Source organism: Miniopterus natalensis, chromosome 11 (assembly GCF_054644295.1).
Source record: "Miniopterus natalensis isolate mMinNat1 chromosome 11, mMinNat1.hap1, whole genome shotgun sequence".
Classification (NCBI taxonomy): domain Eukaryota; kingdom Metazoa; phylum Chordata; class Mammalia; order Chiroptera; family Miniopteridae; genus Miniopterus; species Miniopterus natalensis.
Genome location: NC_142091.1, coordinates 6,370,824 through 6,389,722, shown reverse-complemented (window position 1 = coordinate 6,389,722; position 18,899 = coordinate 6,370,824). Strand labels below are relative to the sequence as shown.

General features: G+C 38.7%; 1 protein-coding gene and 1 pseudogene across 2 annotated transcripts; both read left to right on the top strand.

The window, feature by feature from the left end:
- Positions 1-224: 224 nt before the first annotated feature.
- On the top strand, positions 225-18,301 carry ARCN1 (archain 1 coat protein complex I subunit delta). Of its 2 annotated transcripts, XM_016204707.2 has the most exons (10): positions 225-647; positions 1,636-1,899; positions 3,992-4,171; positions 4,305-4,510; positions 5,472-5,636; positions 8,947-9,112; positions 10,881-11,028; positions 11,587-11,695; positions 14,484-14,688; positions 16,354-18,301. In XM_016204707.2, the coding sequence occupies exons 2-10, from the start codon at positions 1,702-1,704 to the stop codon at positions 16,441-16,443; spliced, it is 1,467 nt and encodes a 488-aa protein (XP_016060193.1). In that variant the 5' UTR covers positions 225-647; positions 1,636-1,701; the 3' UTR covers positions 16,444-18,301. The 2 variants fall into 2 exon arrangements, with proteins under 2 accessions (XP_016060193.1, XP_087677633.1); XM_087821507.1 differs by lacking the exons at positions 225-647; positions 14,484-14,688 and having other exon boundaries at positions 16,354-16,442.
- LOC107530797 (non-histone chromosomal protein HMG-14 pseudogene) lies at positions 1,908-2,951 on the top strand (annotated as a pseudogene).
- Positions 18,302-18,899: the final 598 nt, after the last annotated feature.

Sequence of the window (18,899 nt, the reverse complement as noted above, 5' to 3'; positions counted from 1 at the left end):
CTTTTAAAAGGAACTAATTTATAAAACAAGATAATTTCTAAGAGTATTTATGACTTAGGACTGCTTTTTATTTTATTGTTTTTAATTTTATACAACATAAAAGTAACTTTAAGATGGGATAATTAAGGTAAGTTTCAATGTAGAGTTGATAGAATCAGAAACAAAAGTAGAGTTGTATTACTCCCTTAAATCTGCTTATTTCTAAACTTGCAGTTGTTATTTAGGAAACAGAGCAATTGATAGCATTACCTCTTGAGATTTCACATGAGGAAATATGCCCCTTGTTCATTGGCGGTAAATCATTAAGTAAAAATAAAAATTTGTTCAGTAGACGGAAATTATTTATACAAGATATAAATCAAACACTTTTCCAATATAAATTGATGTTATTTAATTGCTTGGAAATAAAGTATGATGGTAATTATTTCCCAAATACCCTAATTGATGGATAAGGACATTGTGTACTCCTTTGATTATTATAAAACTGTATTGAAACTATAAGAATATTTATTTGAAATAACTAACTTGTTTTTTTTTCAAGCTCCTCACCTGTACAAAACAGGTTTCTGTAAAGCTGAGAAGCCTTACCAGTAGGATGTTGACATTTCAGTGGTCCTATCCTAGCATTGAGGCTTCTTCCAAAATGTGTAAATAGTCTTTTTGTTACTTGTACTTGTGAATTCTTGGATTCCCTCACTGAAAAGATTGTAAACATTGTACTTAATTTTCTTACTCCCTTACTAATGGCATTAAAGGTCTCCTCATCTTCCTTGGGTGCTTTGTTTTGTTTAATGAAATTCCAGTCTTGGAAAAAAGGCTGTTGGTCTTGATCATTGCCCAGTGTCAAAACCTGTGTGAAATATTGAGTCATTTAGATTTTCATTTTACAGATTGTTTACATATCTGGAGGTAGGGTAGTGTGGGATGGCAAAGTTAATCAAAGGGCAGGAGATAAATTTAAACTCGATAGATTAGTTCCATGTTCTAATGTAAAAATCAGAACAAAGATCAGCGTCTTCTTATAAACTAATCTGTGTGGTCAGACCTCTGGCTGTGGAAATATCTGTTCTTAGGAAAAGTTTAAACTATTCTTTTAAAAAAAATTTTTTTATATATTGATTTTAGAGAGAGGGAGGAAGGGGGAGAGAGAGAAACATGGATTTATTCCACTTACTTATGCATTCATCGGTTGATTCTTGTATGTTCCCTGATCAGGGATTGAACTCACAACCTTGGTGTAGCTGGACAACACTGTAACCAACTGAGCTACCCAGCCAGGACTAAACTATTTTCTTTATGAGCCCTCCAAAGCAGAGGGCAACCTCGTTCTAGAGTCACAGGAGGCCCATTAATGTATATTTGTAGATTTGGAAAAAAAAAATTTCTTTATTAAGTTTGCTTTAGGTATGTTATTGAAAAATAGGAATAAAGCTTCATTTTCTTCTACTTTAGCTTTGTCTTATGAATTACATACTGTGATTAAAAGAACAGTGAAGTAGAGTTTTTAAAGTCATTCTAATAGTAGTTATGTCACTAAATAACAGTGTGTCATTCTGTGGAAGATCTGAGAATGTTGAGAAAATAGATGTGAAGATATAATTAATTAGTACTTATTTGTATATATGTTCCTGGCAGGTGCTGTTGGCAGCAGCAGTCTGCACGAAAGCAGGAAAAGCTATTGTTTCTCGTCAGTTTGTGGAGATGACCCGAACTCGGATCGAGGGCTTATTAGCAGCTTTTCCAAAGCTCATGAACACTGGAAAACAGCATACGTTTGTTGAAACAGAGAGTGTAAGATATGTCTACCAACCTATGGAGAAACTGTACATGGTACTGATCACTACCAAAAACAGTAACATCTTAGAAGATCTGGAGACCCTAAGACTCTTCTCAAGAGTGGTAAGAATCCTTCTGTAATAGTAGGTTACAGTCTTTTGCTTTACATTTTCTGTGTGAAACTATTTTTACCGAAAGCAGCTGATGCTTATCAGTTTGTATTGCTGCGTACTCCCTCATCCCTCCCCCTCAGCTTACTGCTACAGCTCTTTATTCATTCAACAAATGTTTACTGTGTCGTCGTAGGCTATAATATGCCTAAAGAGAATATGGGAACTTCCCTTTCCTTTCCTAATTCTTAAGTGGTTACTTTAATCTGCCTTTGTGGTTCTGACACTTGTTTGGCTGAATTATTGGATAATGTACTTTAGATAAGACTTACTAGACACCGGCCAGGCAGCCCAGGTTTGCAAAGGCTCTTCACATGCCCTGGTCCACCACCACGATGCCCAAGAGGAAGGTCATCTCTGTCAAAGGGGCTGCGAAGGAGCCCAAAAGGAGGTCGACAAGCTTGTCAGCTAAACCTCCTGCAGAAGTGGAAAGGAAGCCAGAAAAGGCATCAGGAAAGGATAAATCTGCAGACAAAAAAAGTGTAAACAAAAGGGAAAGGGGAGCAAAGGGAAAATAGGCCGAAGTGGCTAACCAGGAACCTAAAGAAGATCTACCTGTAGAAAACGGAGAAACTGAAAACAAGGAGAGCCCAGCCTCAGATGAAGCAGGAGAGAAAGAAGCCAAGTCTGATTAATATCATATATCTTGTCTCATCAGCAGTCCCTGTCTCCCTTCTTGCACAATCCAGAGGAATATTTTTATCAATTATTTTGTAAATGCAAGTTTTTTAGTAGCTCTAGAAACATTTTTAAGGAGAGAATTCCACCTCATCCTAATTTTTTAAGTGTAAATGCTTTTTTTAAAGAGGTGAAATCATTTGCTGGTTGTTTAGTTTTTGGTATAGCCAAAAAATAGTGGGATATTGAATATGGGGGGCTTTGATTGTCTTGGGTGTCAGTTTAACACTCCATAGTTGGGGTAGTTTTTATAATACAAAGCATACTAAGTGGCAATTTGGAATCAGCCATGCAGTTAGTGCCTTTTTTTAAATAGGTTTTTATTGATTTTAGAGAGAGGAAGGGAGAGGGAGAGATAAAAACATCATTGAAAGAGTAACATCAATACCCATCAGCTGCCTCCTACACACCCTCTGCTGGAGATTGAGCCCACAACCCTGGCATGTGCCCTGACCCCAGATTGAACCATGACCTCCTGGTGCATGGGTTTACACTCAGCCACTGAGCCACACTGGCCAGCCTAATATGCCTTGAACATTTAAAATTCTATTCCCATGTTTTTGGTAGAACTGTTTCCTAAAGAAAACTACTTGATCTTGGCTCTCCCTGTCAGAATTTTGTGTACTCTGTAACATCTTCAGTGTGGTAGTCCAGTTTTCCTAGTACCTTTGTTAATGTGCTGTGAAAGATTAAAATTTGACTGTGTAGAGCGTATGATATTAAATTGTGCATTAGTGGATCTGGCTGGCATGGCTCAGTGGCTGAGCATTGACCCATGCACCAGGAGATCATGGTTTGATTCCTGGTCAGGGCAGGTTTTGGGCTCGATCCCCAGTTATGGGTCTTGCAGGAGGCAGCCAGTCAATGATTCTCTCACCATTGATATATGTATCTATCTCTCCCTCTCCCTTCCTCTCTCTGAAATCAATAAAAAAAATATTAAAGTTTAAAAAAATAAATAAATTGTGAATTAGTGGGACTTTGATGTAACAGCATGTCAAAATTTAAAGATACTGGTACTTGCTATACTCTATTAAGGAAAATTAGCCTCCAATTTTTAAGCTGAAAAGTCACTGGAATAACTGTTTAGAAAAGAATCATAGCTACATGAATTTTTATATTTTTGCTATGTATAGTAGGAATTGTGTACAAATAGAAATGTCTGTACTTAACCTCAAAACAATCAATAAAACCTCAGCTATGAAAGAACTTTTTGAAGCACACAGAAAAAAGACTTATTGATATAGACACACTTCTGCCCAAGTCAAGGGATTCAGGTTTATTGAAATTTGTGTACTTTTAAGGATATGACTTGAAAAGCATTCAACTGCTGATAATCTCTCTTTTCCATTGCTGTCCATGATCAGATCCCTGAATATTGCCGAGCCTTAGAGGAGAATGAAATATCTGATCACTGTTTTGATTTGATTTTTGCTTTTGATGAAATTGTTGCCCTGGGATACCGGGAGAATGTTAACCTGGCACAGATCAGAACCTTCACAGAAATGGATTCTCATGAGGAAAAGGTGTTCAGAGCAGTCAGAGAGGTAAATAGTTTCTTCTCTGAGATTGCGGTTTGTATGGCTTTCTTTTAGGCTTCACTATCTGATTTTCCTGTTTTTATTTGCTAGTATAGACTGTACTGAAATCACATCCATGTACACATGTCTCTTTCCATAGACTCAAGAACGTGAAGCCAAGGCTGAGATGCGTCGTAAAGCAAAGGAATTACAACAGGCCCGAAGAGATGCAGAGAGACAAGGCAAAAAAGCACCAGGATTTGGGGGATTTGGAAGTTCCGCAGTCTCTGGAGGCAGCACAGCTACCATGATTACAGAGACCATCATTGAAACTGATAAACCAAAAGTGGCACCTGCACCAGCCAGGTATAATTCAGTGTATCAACAACAGCCCAAGAATAGCAGATGAAGGCTGTGTGTGTCTTTTTGAGTGTTACCTGATTTTTAGGCAAGCTATAAATAATGAGTGATTTGATGGAGTAAAATGTAATACTGAATTTGGTTACATTATATGGGGATAAAGGAGAAATCTGAATGTGGTGTTTTCTTTTTGTGTAAAACAATTCTTTTATAAATTATACCATGACCTCAGTTCCCTATGAGAGTTGCCCTATTTTGGGAGAGGAGGGAAATTTAACTATTTATGGAATATGGATTTTAAAATTTTATATTTATTTATTTATTGCTGGTCCTCATTCGAGGCTGTTTTTTCCATTGATACTTAGAGAGAGTGAAATGGAGGGGAAAAAGAAAGAGAAAGAAAAAAAAACACATCGATGTGAGAGAAACAAATCAATTGGTTGCCTCCTGCATGCGCCCCGACGGGTCGGGGATCGAACCTGCAACCCATGTATGTGCCCTTAACTGGGAATCGAACCCAAGACCCTTCAGTTCATGGGCTGAAGCTCTAACCACTGAGCAACATTGGCTAGGGCAGGAATATAGGTTTTTTGATCTGGTGTCCATGAATGGATTTCAAGGAGAATTTGTGACTACCTGAAAATTGTATGTAAAAGTTTGTTTATATACAGGTGTATTTGAGTGGACGATACAAAGTTTTCATCAGATCATGCATGCTTATAAAAGTATAGCTTTGGTCTTTGGGTACTTGAAGCTTACATGTTGATAGTGAATCAGCTGCCAGTTTGGGCAGGGAGTAGTCTAGTCTACTAAGCACTAGGACATGTGGGTTTTTCCCTTGAGGCCTTCACATTCCTCTTAGAGAACAGCTTCAGGAAAAGCTTCAAAGATATGGGGTTAAAATTAATATTTGATTTGTTTTTAAGTCATATGTGTATTTTTTCTTATTTTGTATTATTCCACTTAGGCCTTCAGGCCCCAGCAAGGCTTTGAAACTTGGAGCCAAAGGAAAGGAAGTAGATAACTTTGTGGACAAATTGAAATCTGAAGGTGAAACTATCATGTCCTCCAATATGGGCAAACGTACCTCTGAAGCCACCAAAGTGTATGTTCCGCCCGTTAACATGGAAAGGTAAGTAGTACTCTTTCCAGTAAGAACAACCACATCATGTTTAAAAATTTTTATTTCAATGCACTGTAAATTCTTTTTGTGTCTTTTAATTTTTCCAGATTTAAAAGACTTACATAGAGTATATTCTAGGTTATTAACATGAGGGTTTTTGTTTGTTTGTTTTTTTACTTTAACCATGATTAGGGGTTCTCAGTCATCTCCTTTCAATGAAGTTTAAAACTTTTTATCAACTCTGTGTACTGGTTAAATTAAAAATAGCTTGTCTTCATGCCTACTGTGTGCCTTGTATCTTAACATGATCTTGAATTAGAGGGCTAAAGCTGTGATGACCGCTACACTATTTTTTCCATTGCTTTCCAGAGAGAGTGGAATGCGGGGAGGAGAGAGAGACATCGATGTGAGAGAAACACATCGATTGGTTGCCTCCCGCATGCCCCTGACTGGGGCTGGGGATCACCTGCAACTGAGGTGCGTGCTTTTGACCATAATCAAACCAGAGACCCTTCAGTCTGCAGGCCGATGCTCTAACCACTGAGCCAAACTGGCTAGGGCTCAGGAAAAACAATCTTTAACACAAAATTTATAAATATCTTTAACAGCAAGCTTACATATTTTGCCTTTTAAGTAGTTGAATCCAGTATAGACTATATATTTTTTTTTTCATTTTTTTAAATATATCTTTATTGATTTCAGAAAGAGGAAGGGAAAGGGAGAGAGAGAGAGAAACATCAGTCATGAGAGAGTCATCGATAGGCTGCCTCCTGCACGCCCCCTACTGGGGATCGAGCCCTCAACCTGGGCATGTGCCCTGACCGGGAATCGAATCTTGATCTCCTGGATCCTAGGTGGATGCTCAACTGCTGAGCCACGCCCGGCCGGGCTAGACTATATTTTTTAATTTATATTTTTATTCATTTGAGAGAAAGAGAGAAACATCAATTTGTTCCACTTATTTATGCATTCATGGGTTGGTTCTTGTATGTTCCCTGACCAGGGATTGAACCCACAACATTGGTGTGTCAGGATAACGCTCTAACCATCTGAACTACCTGGCCAGGGCCAGTATAGGATACCTGATTTGTTTCTTATCTCAGGACTGTGGTACTGGTTGGTAACATTCTGAAGTAATAGTTATCAAGTTCACATATTCATGACTCAGATTTCTTGTCTTGAAGCCCAGACCTGTTGCTGATAGTTTTGAGGGCAAATGAAAGATGAGTCTGGGAGGGTACCTCCATCAGGTGTGCATAGAAGGAGTATTTTTGTTTTGTTCTGTATAAAACGAACAGGGTTACATCAGGGTAAATCATTGATTGATTCATTGTTAATCCTCACCTCAGGATATTTTTCCATTGATTTCTTTTTTAGAGTGGAAGGAAGGGAAGAGAAATTGATTGGTTTTCTCTTTCACGCTCCTCAACTGGGGCCAGGGATCAAATCTGCAACCCAGGTATAGCCCTTGACTTGGAATCAAATTGGAGACCCTTCAGTGTGCGGGCTGATGCTCCAACCACTGAACAACACTGTCCGTGGCTCAGGATAAATCTTTTAAATCACTAAAGCTCCTTTGCTATTCCTGCCTGTTGCTTTGAGTGAAACAGAGGCTTGACACTACTTAAAAATATGTTAGATCCTCACCCATATGGGTCAGTGGTTGAGCATCGACCCATGAATGTGGAGGTCATGGTTCGATTCCTGGTCAGGGCACATGCCCAGGTTTTGGGCTTGATCCCCGGTGCTGGGTGTGCAGGAGGCAGCCAATTGATGATTCTTTGTCATCGCTGATGTTTCTCTCTCCCCCTCTCCCTTCCACTCTCTGAAATCAATAAATACATATAAATTTAAAGAAAAAAATTTTTAAGATGTTTGAGACCATTACATATTAGAGAGGGCTTGAGACTCTTCTAAATGATGAAATACTTCTTGAACATGGAGCAACCTCTTGTGAAGGTAAATGGGACTCTGCGTTACCCTAAGATATACCCCTTTATGGTCTTTGTTTCTGAGAACAGAGGTTGGAACAGAGAACAGAGTTGGATGCCAGAATATTCGTTTTAGCCTCTGCAGTTCACCCAGCTAAAAATAGTTTTAGTAAAGAGTACTTAATAATTGCCCATAGCAGCACTTTTAATTATGTATTTTAATTTGGTTATAAATTGATTTAGTTCAAAATTCAAAAGATGCAAAAGGTATTACATACAATAAGTCTTCCTTCCACCCAGCCAGGAAAATTTCTCTTTTTGGAGGCAACTAATATTAACTAGTTTTTTTATGTATCTTTTTGAGGAGGATAGACTATATATAGATAAATAAAAATACCGTATATAGTCTGCTTTTCTCCTTTTTATACACAAGTGGTAGCAGACTAGACACATTTTCCAGGTGCTTTTTTCCCTTGATTATTTTGGAGATAAGAATTCCCTTAATTTGAAGCTGTAGAGACATGACATCTAAATGCAGTGCCTTAACCTGGACTGGATCTTGTACTACTATTTAAAGGACATTATTAGGTCAACTGGCAAAATTGGCATATGGATGGTAGGTTAGATAAAAGTATTGTACCAATAAAAATTAGTGAAGTTAATAAGAGTATGATGGTTATGTAAGAAAATATCCATATCCTTATAAAATGTACTCTGAAGTATTTGGGGAGAAAGGCCATGATGTATATTATCTGCCTCTAAATGGCTCATGGAAAAAAATAAAAATATAGTATTTATATAGAGAGATGGTGTGCAAATGATAAAACAAATGTGATAAAATGTTAATAGTGGGTAAAAAGACTATGCATGTATTCCTGGTATAATTTTTTAGTATTTGAAATAATTTTCAAATAAAAGCTTTTTAAATGGTCATTTGCTTTTTTTCACAACTGCCTAATATTCATTTTTGTGGATATACCTTTACGCATTTAAGCACTGCCCTTTTGAATTGACATTTGAATTGTTTGCAAACTTTTGCTATTACAATTTTTTAGTGAATAACTTACTATATTGTTTGCATGGGTAAGAATTTATCTGGTGGATGAGAATTGCTGAATTGAGGGTATAATGCTTTAAATTTTGATACATGCAAGGTGGGACAAAAGTAAGTTTATAGTTGTTTGTATGGAAAATAATACAATAATTAATAAATAATAATACAAAAATAAACTGATTTGTGTACTCACAACTGTAAACCTGCTTTCCCCCCACCCTGTATAGCAGCAGCACCTTAAAATAAGTTGTGGATGTCTAATCACCATTAAACCCTGGAGAAGGGGAGTTCTGATTTCTACCTTTCTGAACAAATTGTCACTGTTTCTTTACAGTGTGCACATGAAGATTGAGGAAAAAATCACACTAACCTGTGGACGAGATGGAGGATTACAGAATATGGAGTTGCATGGCATGATCATGCTTAGGATCTCGGATGATAAATTTGGCCGAATTCGTCTTCATGTGGAAAATGAAGATAAGAAAGGGGTACAACTACAGGTGTGTGGAGACTTGATAATGGAGTATTGAGACTTTTGTTTGTCTACCTTACACAGTCATGCCAACTGGAGTTTCTCATATGAACCACAGAACACAGAGAAGTATTACAGTTGTATAACTAGTGCCGTTCTAGATGCATAGGGAAGAGGTTAATTTATTGCATACAGTGGATGCTTTGAGGCAATAAATCTCAAGCCGTTGAGAGTGATTGACAGTAGCTGTATTAAAATGGCCTTTTAATATAGTAATTGAATGAAAAGTCATTTTAAAACCTATAAAAACGACTTCATACTCATTAGCAAAGGTGCAGAGAGATATTTATCTGTTACTGTTATGTAAAGAGTAATTCATTTAGGATACTGCTTGAAATATAGTTTTTAAAAAACAAAGTCTTTAAACTTAATAAGGAAGTATTTTATTAAAACAGGTTATGATACCAGAGTTACTCTTTCTGCACTGCATAAACTACCAGTGCTTGTTTTGTTACCTGAAGGGCAATACCTAATGGTATATTTGATAGGTGCATAAAATCCTTACAAAATAAATGTGTATGTTCCACCTACTTGATTATATATATGATGTTCTTTATATTATTACAGTTGTTCTTGTCACATTTTCTTTAGATTGGTGGATTTTCTATCTCTTATCATAAGAACAAAGCCTTTTCAGGGAAAAATGTGTTTTTGTATACTTCATATTCCTCCCGTAATCAGCACAAAGTTGTCTTTTGAAAGTATTGCTCTATCGTTTGACAGCAGTTTTGTTGGCTCTTAAAGTATATGTAGGTTGTTACCCAAAAATTGCTTCTTTTTCTTTTTTTCCCCCTAATATGACGTCTTTTTTTACAATATGTCTTTATTGATTTCAGAGAGAGGAAGGAAGAGGGAAAGAGAGATAGAAACATCAATGATGAGAGTCATTGATCAGCTGCCTCCTACACCCCCCTACTGGGGATTGAGCCTGCAACCTAGGCATGTTCACTGACTGGGAATTGAAACTTGATTTCCTTGATCATAAGGTCAATGCTTGATGCTCAACTGCTGAGCCATGCAGGCCAGGCCTAAGATGACTTCTTTTGAAAAGATTAGCCCATCTTACTTGGCTTGAGTTTGGACAACTTTAGCGCTCTGGGCAAAATTTCAGCTAAGCTTTCCACAGAGCTTTTTCCTCTCCTGTCTCTTTAGTATAAAGCCAGGACTACTATGTGACTCAGGCAGCTGATCAACATGTGACCCTTAGTGTTTTGTTTTAATGTGTTTTTATTGATTTGAGAGAGAGAGAGAAACGTCAGTTAGCTGCCTCTGCATGGCGTCTAATGGGGATTGAGCTGCAACCCAGGCATGTGCCCTTACCAGGAATATAACCTGCAACCTTTCAGTGCGTGGGGATGATGCCCAACCAACTGAGCCACACCAGCCAGGGCAACCCTTAGTCTTGGCAAGCTTGATCCCACCATTAGGCTGCTCCCTGTGAAGTATTTTCGGAAAGGATTGGGTAAAGGTCTTTCACTTCCTCAATTAAAAAATTATTAGCTTGTTTAGTTACAAATAAAATGGCTTAGAGTTGAAGCAGTTTTTAAAATTTTTTTTAAATGTCTTAAATCTTAAAAATCTTTAAGGAAGTGAAATCTTTCTTCAAAATCAAAAGAATTGGACTTTTTTAGGTACCCTATTTGAGATGTTTTGATTATGCGCCATGGAAGACCAGAGGGAATTTATTTTGTCTTATAGACATCTAAGCCTCAGAAGCCTTTCCTTTTTCGTTTCAGACCCATCCAAATGTAGATAAAAAACTTTTCACTGCAGAATCTCTAATTGGCTTGAAGAATCCAGAGAAGTCATTTCCAGTCAACAGTGACGTAGGGGTGCTAAAGTGGAGACTACAAACCACAGAGGAGTCCTTTATTCCACTGACAAGTAAGTGCTTCTGGCCAGTCCCACTAAGCTAGTCTGCACTGAGAACTAGAAATAGTCCTGGCTTATACACTCTTCTCTTCATTGCCATAACAAATTCTTCTTGAGAAAATGACCTGCATATTGTGTGTTTTAGTCATTAGCTTTTTATTTAATTTTATTTATTTTTTAATCCTCACTGGAGGATATTTTTTCCATTGCTTTTCAGGGAGAGTGGAAGGGAAGGAGAGAGGGAGAGAAACATTGATGTGAGAGAGACACATCGATTGGCTGCCTCCCACACATGCCCTGACTTGGGCCAGGGTTTGAGCCTGCAACTGAGGAATGTGCCCTTGACCAGATCAAACCTAGGACCCTTCAGTCCGAGGGCCGACGTTCTAACCACTGAGCAAAACTGGCTAGGGTATTAGCTTTATTTTTTAGTAGCTTTAATGTTAAAACTGTTATTTATAATAGTTTACATTTGGATGTTTAAGGCCCACAGCTATCAGCTTTGATTTACCATCTGAGCTTTACTCTTTTTGTAATGTTCTAGTATGTCTGCTTTGCTTTTCTCCTCAGTTAATTGCTGGCCCTCAGAGAGTGGAAATGGCTGTGATGTCAACATAGAATATGAGCTACAAGAAGATAATTTAGAACTGAATGATGTGGTTATTACCATCCCACTCCCGTAAGTAGTGTCCCCCACATAATGATTTTTTATATATTGGGTTTATAGAACTAGTCTTTTGGAACTTGTTTTGGGGGCAGCAATTAGCTGGCTATTCATTTTAAGATACTTGCTGCTGCTTCTTTGTTTTTAATACGTTTTTATTGATTTTAGAGAGAGGGAGGGAGAGGGGGAGAGAGAAAGAAACATCATTGATGAGAAAGTCATTGATCGGCTGCCTCCTGCATGCCCTCCACTGGGGATCGAGCCTGCAACCCAGGCATGTGCCCTGACCAGGAATGGAACCGTGACCTCCAGGTTCATGGGTTTGCGCTCAACCATTGAGCCACACCAGCTGGGCAAAAATATTTGCTGCTTAATAAGGCCAGTTGTGAAGGAAGCCAGATACAAAAAACTACATGTTATATGACTTCACTTATATGACATTCTGAAAAGGTAATATTCTCGGGACAGAGATCAGGAGGAGGTAGAGAAGGCTTTTTATTTTTATTTTTAGATGGCATTTGACTGCAAAGGGCGGGGCACAAGGAACTTTTGGGGATGATGGAGAGTTTTATGACTTGATTGTGATGGTGCTTACAAGGTTACATACATCTGTCATTATGCATTGAGCTATACACTTTAAAGGGAGTATGGAGTTGTTGACTTTAAAACCAAACCAATAGCCAATTTTTGTGTTAGAGCTTTTTTTAGAGGCTGGTCTTCAGTTTGCTCATGTAGTGATGAAGATTTCCAGAAGGAGGAGCCCCTGCTCACTTTCTCTGTTTTGTTTTGCAACTCTTAAAGAAATTGAGTCTGTCAGACTCTTTTATTTTGCTCTCTAAACTTTCAGCTGAAGATGAAAGTGTGTTTTCAAGGGAACTATTGATTCTTGCTGAAAAACAATATCTATGTTGGTTTCAGTAAATTTTCTAACAGCTTTATTGAGGTATGATTAACATGCAAATACACGTATTTAAATTGTACAGTTAAGTTTTGATATGTATACACCTGTGAAGCCATCACCACAGTTAAGCTAATGAAAATGTCCATCACCCTCAGAAGTGTTTCTTGTGTGTCACCCTCAGAAGTGTTTCTTGTGTGCTTAAGTGGCCTGCTTTCTAGGTTCATCTGGAAGTACTCTCTACCTCAAGTTTATCTCCTCTGTAGCATTTCCAGTGAGTGTACACTATCAGTACTTTACCAGTGAATCCCAGCTCCTGTCCTTTACTTCTCAGCCCCCCATCCCCTGTGAACGCCCAGTAAGTGTATTTTTAGTGTATCTTTAGTGTTACATTGCTTCCTTATTGTTGCATAGAAAATTGTACTAATTTAATTTTTTAGTTTTGTTCCCGTTTTGATAATTCAGGGCTTTACATGGCAAGGTCTGGCTTTAGTCATTGTTATTTCCATTTTTAAAAATATGCTTTATCATCAGTATCCCAATGTCCCTTTAATGGGGTAACTATCTGACTCTTCATGGCTAGGTTATTCTCTCAGAACAGCAGATGACTGCCTTGAACATAGGTCTTGGGCATGGGTAACAGGTGTGGGGTTTGTTTTGTTAGGACTTATTTCGCTGGACTATTTTTAGGATGCCACAATTTTTAGGCCTCTCCGTCTACCCTGTAATTGTGCTTATGGTGGTTTCCTGTGTCTTAGTTCAGTTTTTCAGTAGTCTCCAAAAGAGATCCTTAAACAACATTTTACCCTATTGTCTAGAACTGACCCAGTTAGAAATCAGCTCAGCCAGTGTGGTTCAGTGGTTGAATGCCAGCCCATCAACCAGGAGGTTACAGTTCAGTTCCCAGTCAGGGCACATGCCTGGGTTGTAGGCTCAATCCCCACTAGGAGCATGCAGGAGGCAGCCAATCGATTACTCTCTCTCATCATTGATGTTTCTCTCTCTCTCCTCCTCTCCCTTCCTCTCTCTTAAATCAGTAAAAACACATTGAAAAGAGAAGAAGTCAGAATCAGCATTGGAACAGGGAAAAGAGAAGCACATGTATAACGTGCCATAAGGTTGATAGGGAAGAGTTCATTGTGTCACATCACCCTTAAAGTTTCTTTGTCTCTAGTATTTACCTGGCCCCAATACAAGCATTGAATGTCCTTGGTGAATTAGAAAATGGTAAATATAGAATGTGTAGGAGTAAGTGACACTGCCTTTCAGCTATGTGTGGGGATGCAAAGTATATTCTAAGTCCACTTAGGATTGTAAATCAAATAAACCCACTGACTTCAACTACAGTAAGTTTTGAAACTTTCTAAAATCTTTTCAAAATATTCTCTCAAAGGCCCAGATTCACTCCATTCTAAGTAACTACATAATGGTGTTTCACGTTTCCTCCCACTATCATCAACCTTTTCCCCCATTGTCACCTGTCAAGAGAGCTACCTTATATTAAAATTCCTTCTTGACACAGCAACAAACCATTGGTGCAGATTTTTGGAAATATATCCCACTTCACACATTTGTCAGTCTCAGTCCCCTGCTAGCTCCAGATCTAGTGCACATGTTGGAGCAGCCCACAGGCATATTTGCCAATTACCTATTGTATCTGTAATAGGTAATACTGTAGATACAGATATAGATACATATATCTGTATCTACGAAGGGAATGAGCGAGACCCTTAGCCAAGGTGCCAGGACTTTGATCCTTGAAGTTATTAGGGAACCTAATTTTTTCTTGCACTATATAAAAGTGGGCAGAATTTGAGGAGCATAATCAAATTTGGGGCTGGTTTTCCTTGGCAGAGTTCTTCCAGCTCTGGATAACTAATTTGACATGGACGTTTCTCATGACAGATCTGGTGTTGGTGCACCGGTTATTGGTGAGATCGACGGCGAGTATCGACATGACAGTCGACGAAATACCTTGGAGTGGTGCCTGCCAGTGATTGATGCCAAAAATAAGAGTGGCAGCCTCGAGTTCAGCATTGCTGGGCAGCCCAATGATTTCTTTCCTGTTCAAGTCTCCTTCATCTCCAAAAAAAATTACTGTAACATACAGGTACCCCATTTTAATAGAGAGCCTATATTGGGAGAGTGGTAAGATAGATACCAGATAGGTAGCATGACTTCATGGTCAGAGCAAAAAGCCAGAAAAGCTGGTGTCCCCTCCCCATTCCATTGCTGACTCATCATATGATCTTGGTCTGATTTCTCACTTGCTTTACCTTAGTTTTCCTCTCTAGATCAGACAAAGCAAAGACATGGAATATAAATATATATTTAAAAAATGTGGGCTGTGAAAGATATCTCTTAGTTGCCTATTTTTAAAATAATCTCATCGATTTTAAAATCCATTTTTTAAAACACCCAACACACACATGGTTTTGTAGTGTCTTTTGTATTGTCACTTGGTTTGAACCCAAGGAATGAAAGAAAGTTTTTTATTTAGAAGACAAAGTTACTGCCCCAAAAAGTGATTCTAATACTAATGGTTACATTTTTTGGATTATTTATGTCACAGCTTCCCTGCTTTAATAAAGATAGTCATGAGCCAGTTCTGATTCAGATCTTGCCCTTTAGGTAGGCAATTTGTGAACTGTTTGCTCGGGTTGTTTGTAGCTCATTGTTCCTCCTTGTTTTGAATTTGCATTACAGGGACCCAGTTTATGTTGTACTGCTCCGCTGGACTCATGGATTTGCTAATTACTCTGGCACTGGCTTATCTTCCCAGATGGTCTCTCTCTCTCTTGTAGGAGCTTGGGAAATTATCATTTCCTTTGTTAGATAATTCCAAAGAACAGTTCTCTCTCTCTCTCGCCCATCTCAGTTATTGGCATAACCTCCTCACTATTGGGAGCACATTGTTGAACCCAAGACATTAGATAGAAATGGAGACATTTTCCTGTTTGGGACCATTTGAAGAGGAAGACAATATAATAGCTCTCTCAAAACCTCATTAGAAAACATGAATCAATGGCTCAGGTATTATGTTTGTGCCATTATAGGCACTGTTGTTACAGGTAATTGATTAAACTAGACATTTTTTATTACTTAAAAGAATAGACAAGATCTCATTAGAAGGACCCAGCTATATCTAGAAAATAAGTACGATAGAGCAGCTTAGACTTTGAAAGCAAATTAAACAAATAATTTAGAAGAGTTACAGTATTGCAGGATGTTAATTGAGCATCCTGATAGAATATCTATGAACTTTCTAGATTTTGTATGTCAGGGCCTGGGCAGTGGCTACTCATCCTGGACCTTTTACTTAGTACCACTCTGCTCCACATCTAATGCCAGTGGTTGTCGTTTTCTGTCTAGAAAGTGGGATGATCATGTTGGGGAAGAGGGATGCTGTAAGCTGCATTTGTGAACTGTACTTTTTTTCTTTTTTTCAATCTATCTTTATTGATTTCAGAGAGAGGAAGAGAGAGATACAGAAACATGAATGATGAGAGAGAGTCATTGATCGGCTGCCTCCTACATGCCCCCTGACTGGGGATCGAACCTGCAACCCGGGGATGTGCCTTGACTGGGAATCGAACCGAGATTTCCTGGATCCTAAGTTTGTGCTCAACCACTGAGCCATGCCTGGCCGGGCTGAACTGAACTGTTTTTTAGCACTTTGCTTGTAGGAAATTTGATCTGTTGTATACTGAGAATTTAGTTAGTACCTTGGAGATGACTCTTCCTGCTTTACCTTACTCTTTGTTTGTTTTCCTAGGTAACCAAAGTGACCCAGGTAGATGGGAACAGCCCGGTAAGGTTTTCCACAGAGACCACTTTCCTAGTGGATAAGTATGAAATCCTGTAATACCAAGAAGAGGAAACCGAAAGGAAAACTTTCAAATTAATAAAGAAGAAGCCAACAATGGCTGAAGAATTTTTTTCCAAATCTACAAGCCATTGGAGACCCTTTTTTCTAGTGTAATGCACGATTCTCGGCGCGCAAGGACCCTCAACTCACCCTCAGTGTTTCATGTCGCAGAGACATTCTTTGGCAAAGAAATGACACAAACATAAAGGGAAAGGCTGCTGATTTCTTTGGCAGGTTTTACTGGCCTTCAGGAAAGCAAGCTCTCCAGAGAATGCCCCCAGTTAAATACCTTCTCTGCCTTGGCCTAAGTTGCTCCTTTATTTTAATCCCTAAATATACTTGTATTTCATACTTACTTTGTGTTTTAAAAGTTTTCTCTGCAAATTTTAATCTTTCATACTCCTTTTCTTTACCTTCAGTTTTTTCTTTCTATACATTCAAGCACTGGGATCATCTGTAAATAAGTGTATTTATTTGGTACTTCTAGAGCAAGTTGATCTGATCCAGTCTTGATTTTAGACTATACAGGTGAATTGTTTACGGTGCTTGGAGTCTAGAAGTTAAAAGATAAGGATGTCTCATGTTCTTTCCTATATCCATTCATTCCTCCATTCCTTTCCTTTGCCACGTTGTTCTCCTTTTAGGCTGGTCCCTCCAGTTTAGAACAGTACTGTGAATAGTAAAGACAGCGGAGAAACAGCTTCCAAAGGGCGTAGCCCCCACTTCAAGACGCCTGGGAGGAGAACGACTATGTCCGGTTAGGGATTTCACATCCACAGGTAATCATGTCTGCTGCAGGTGCTACCCAGGCTTCCAGTTCTCCGCATTTTGGGTACTTCAGCTAAAACAATAGCTCATGGTGTTTGTAACCCATTCATATTCCTCAGATTCACCACCTCCCTCCTCCTGGCTGTTGTCTATGTCATCAGTCCTTCCTTTTCTAGCAAAGACAAGGTAATGATTTTGGAGGTGTGGGTTCATTGAGTCCTTGTGCCAATTCCATTGGCTCTCAACTATCAAAGAGACTGCATTTCCACCACCAGGTTTTTAGCATTTCAAAAGGCAGCTGATTATATTGGTATGTGTTAGGCTGCTGATACTCCCATTTCCTTCTAGTGTGCCCAGCATTTTTTCACCAGCCTATCTGTCCCTGTCTCTGAAATCCTTCCTTTTCCTCCCCAAGTCTTTTCTATTGTGTGTCATCATGTAGTAGTTATTTCTTAGCCCCATCTCATCCGTTTTTCAACTGAGAAGACTACATCAGCCAGCCCATCTTTGGCTTTTAACCCAGTATTGCACTCAGAAGGGTTGGTGGAGTTGCTGTCAGGTGGCAGGCGCAGGCAGGAGAAGAGGCAGGTGACTGTAGGTGACTTCTGCACTGTCAGCTGGTTGGAGAGCACCACTCCCACTCAGCAGCTTTGGCCTTCCCTGTGAAGAGTGCTGCACCTGAAGCAAAGTAGCCACACGTCTGGTTATGGATGAAACTGTTTGCCAAAGAAACTTCTGGCCTTTCCCTTTCCCTTAACTGCATCAGGGAAGAATCCTTATCTCTAGCTTGGTTTCCACATGGTTTTTTTTTGTTTGTTTTTGAGGAAGGGGCCTGGGACAAGAAATCTGTCATGTAGTTAAATAGGCAAAAAATCTTATTAATCCAGTTTTGTTTGAGAGTTGCTTGTCCATATGATTTTTTAAAAGTCAAGTTTAGTTTTACAAAAACTTTTTTTCCTGAAATTACTTTTGGGGTAATATTTAAAATGAGATGTTTTGTAACCCTGTAAAATACATAGGGAATATAACATTCCAGTGTACACAAAAAAGGCAAATTCTTTAATCAAATAAAGTATTATAAAATGAATGTTTATTAGACTCTTGTCTCATTCTTTGGTGTCTGCTTGCTGATGCAGGATAATGTAATGGGATCTAAGATTAAAAATTAATGATACGGTTTTTTTAAGAGAAAATAATCTCTAAGAGTATTCATTGCCTTTTCCCACTTTAGGTATTTTGTGTCGTGTATTTTTTACATTTGAACACATACACGCTTCGACAGAGTAGCTTTTTTTTTTTAAGTTTATGTTGAAAATATTACAGATGTCCCCCTCCACCCTCCCCAGGGACCCCTTCCACCCCCATCCTTGCCCCCTACTTCCTGACAGTAGCTTTTGAAAGAAGTTAACGCTACTCATGGACTTAATTCTGTTTGGGGGTGGGGGCAGTTGTAGAGTCAGGAAACAGGCTTCATCTGTAAAGATGATAAATTTTTGTCATGTGAAGCCTCCTCCCCAGTAGAAGGGTAAGAAATAAGCGACCAGGGGTGAGTGGTGAACTCCTTGGGAGTTGTTGATAGTTCTCAGAAAAGGCATCACTTTATTTAACTTGAAAAACTGCACATCAACAAATTGGGAGGCAGATTACTCTCTAATGAACAGTAAGTGGGGATGAAGGTTTTATTT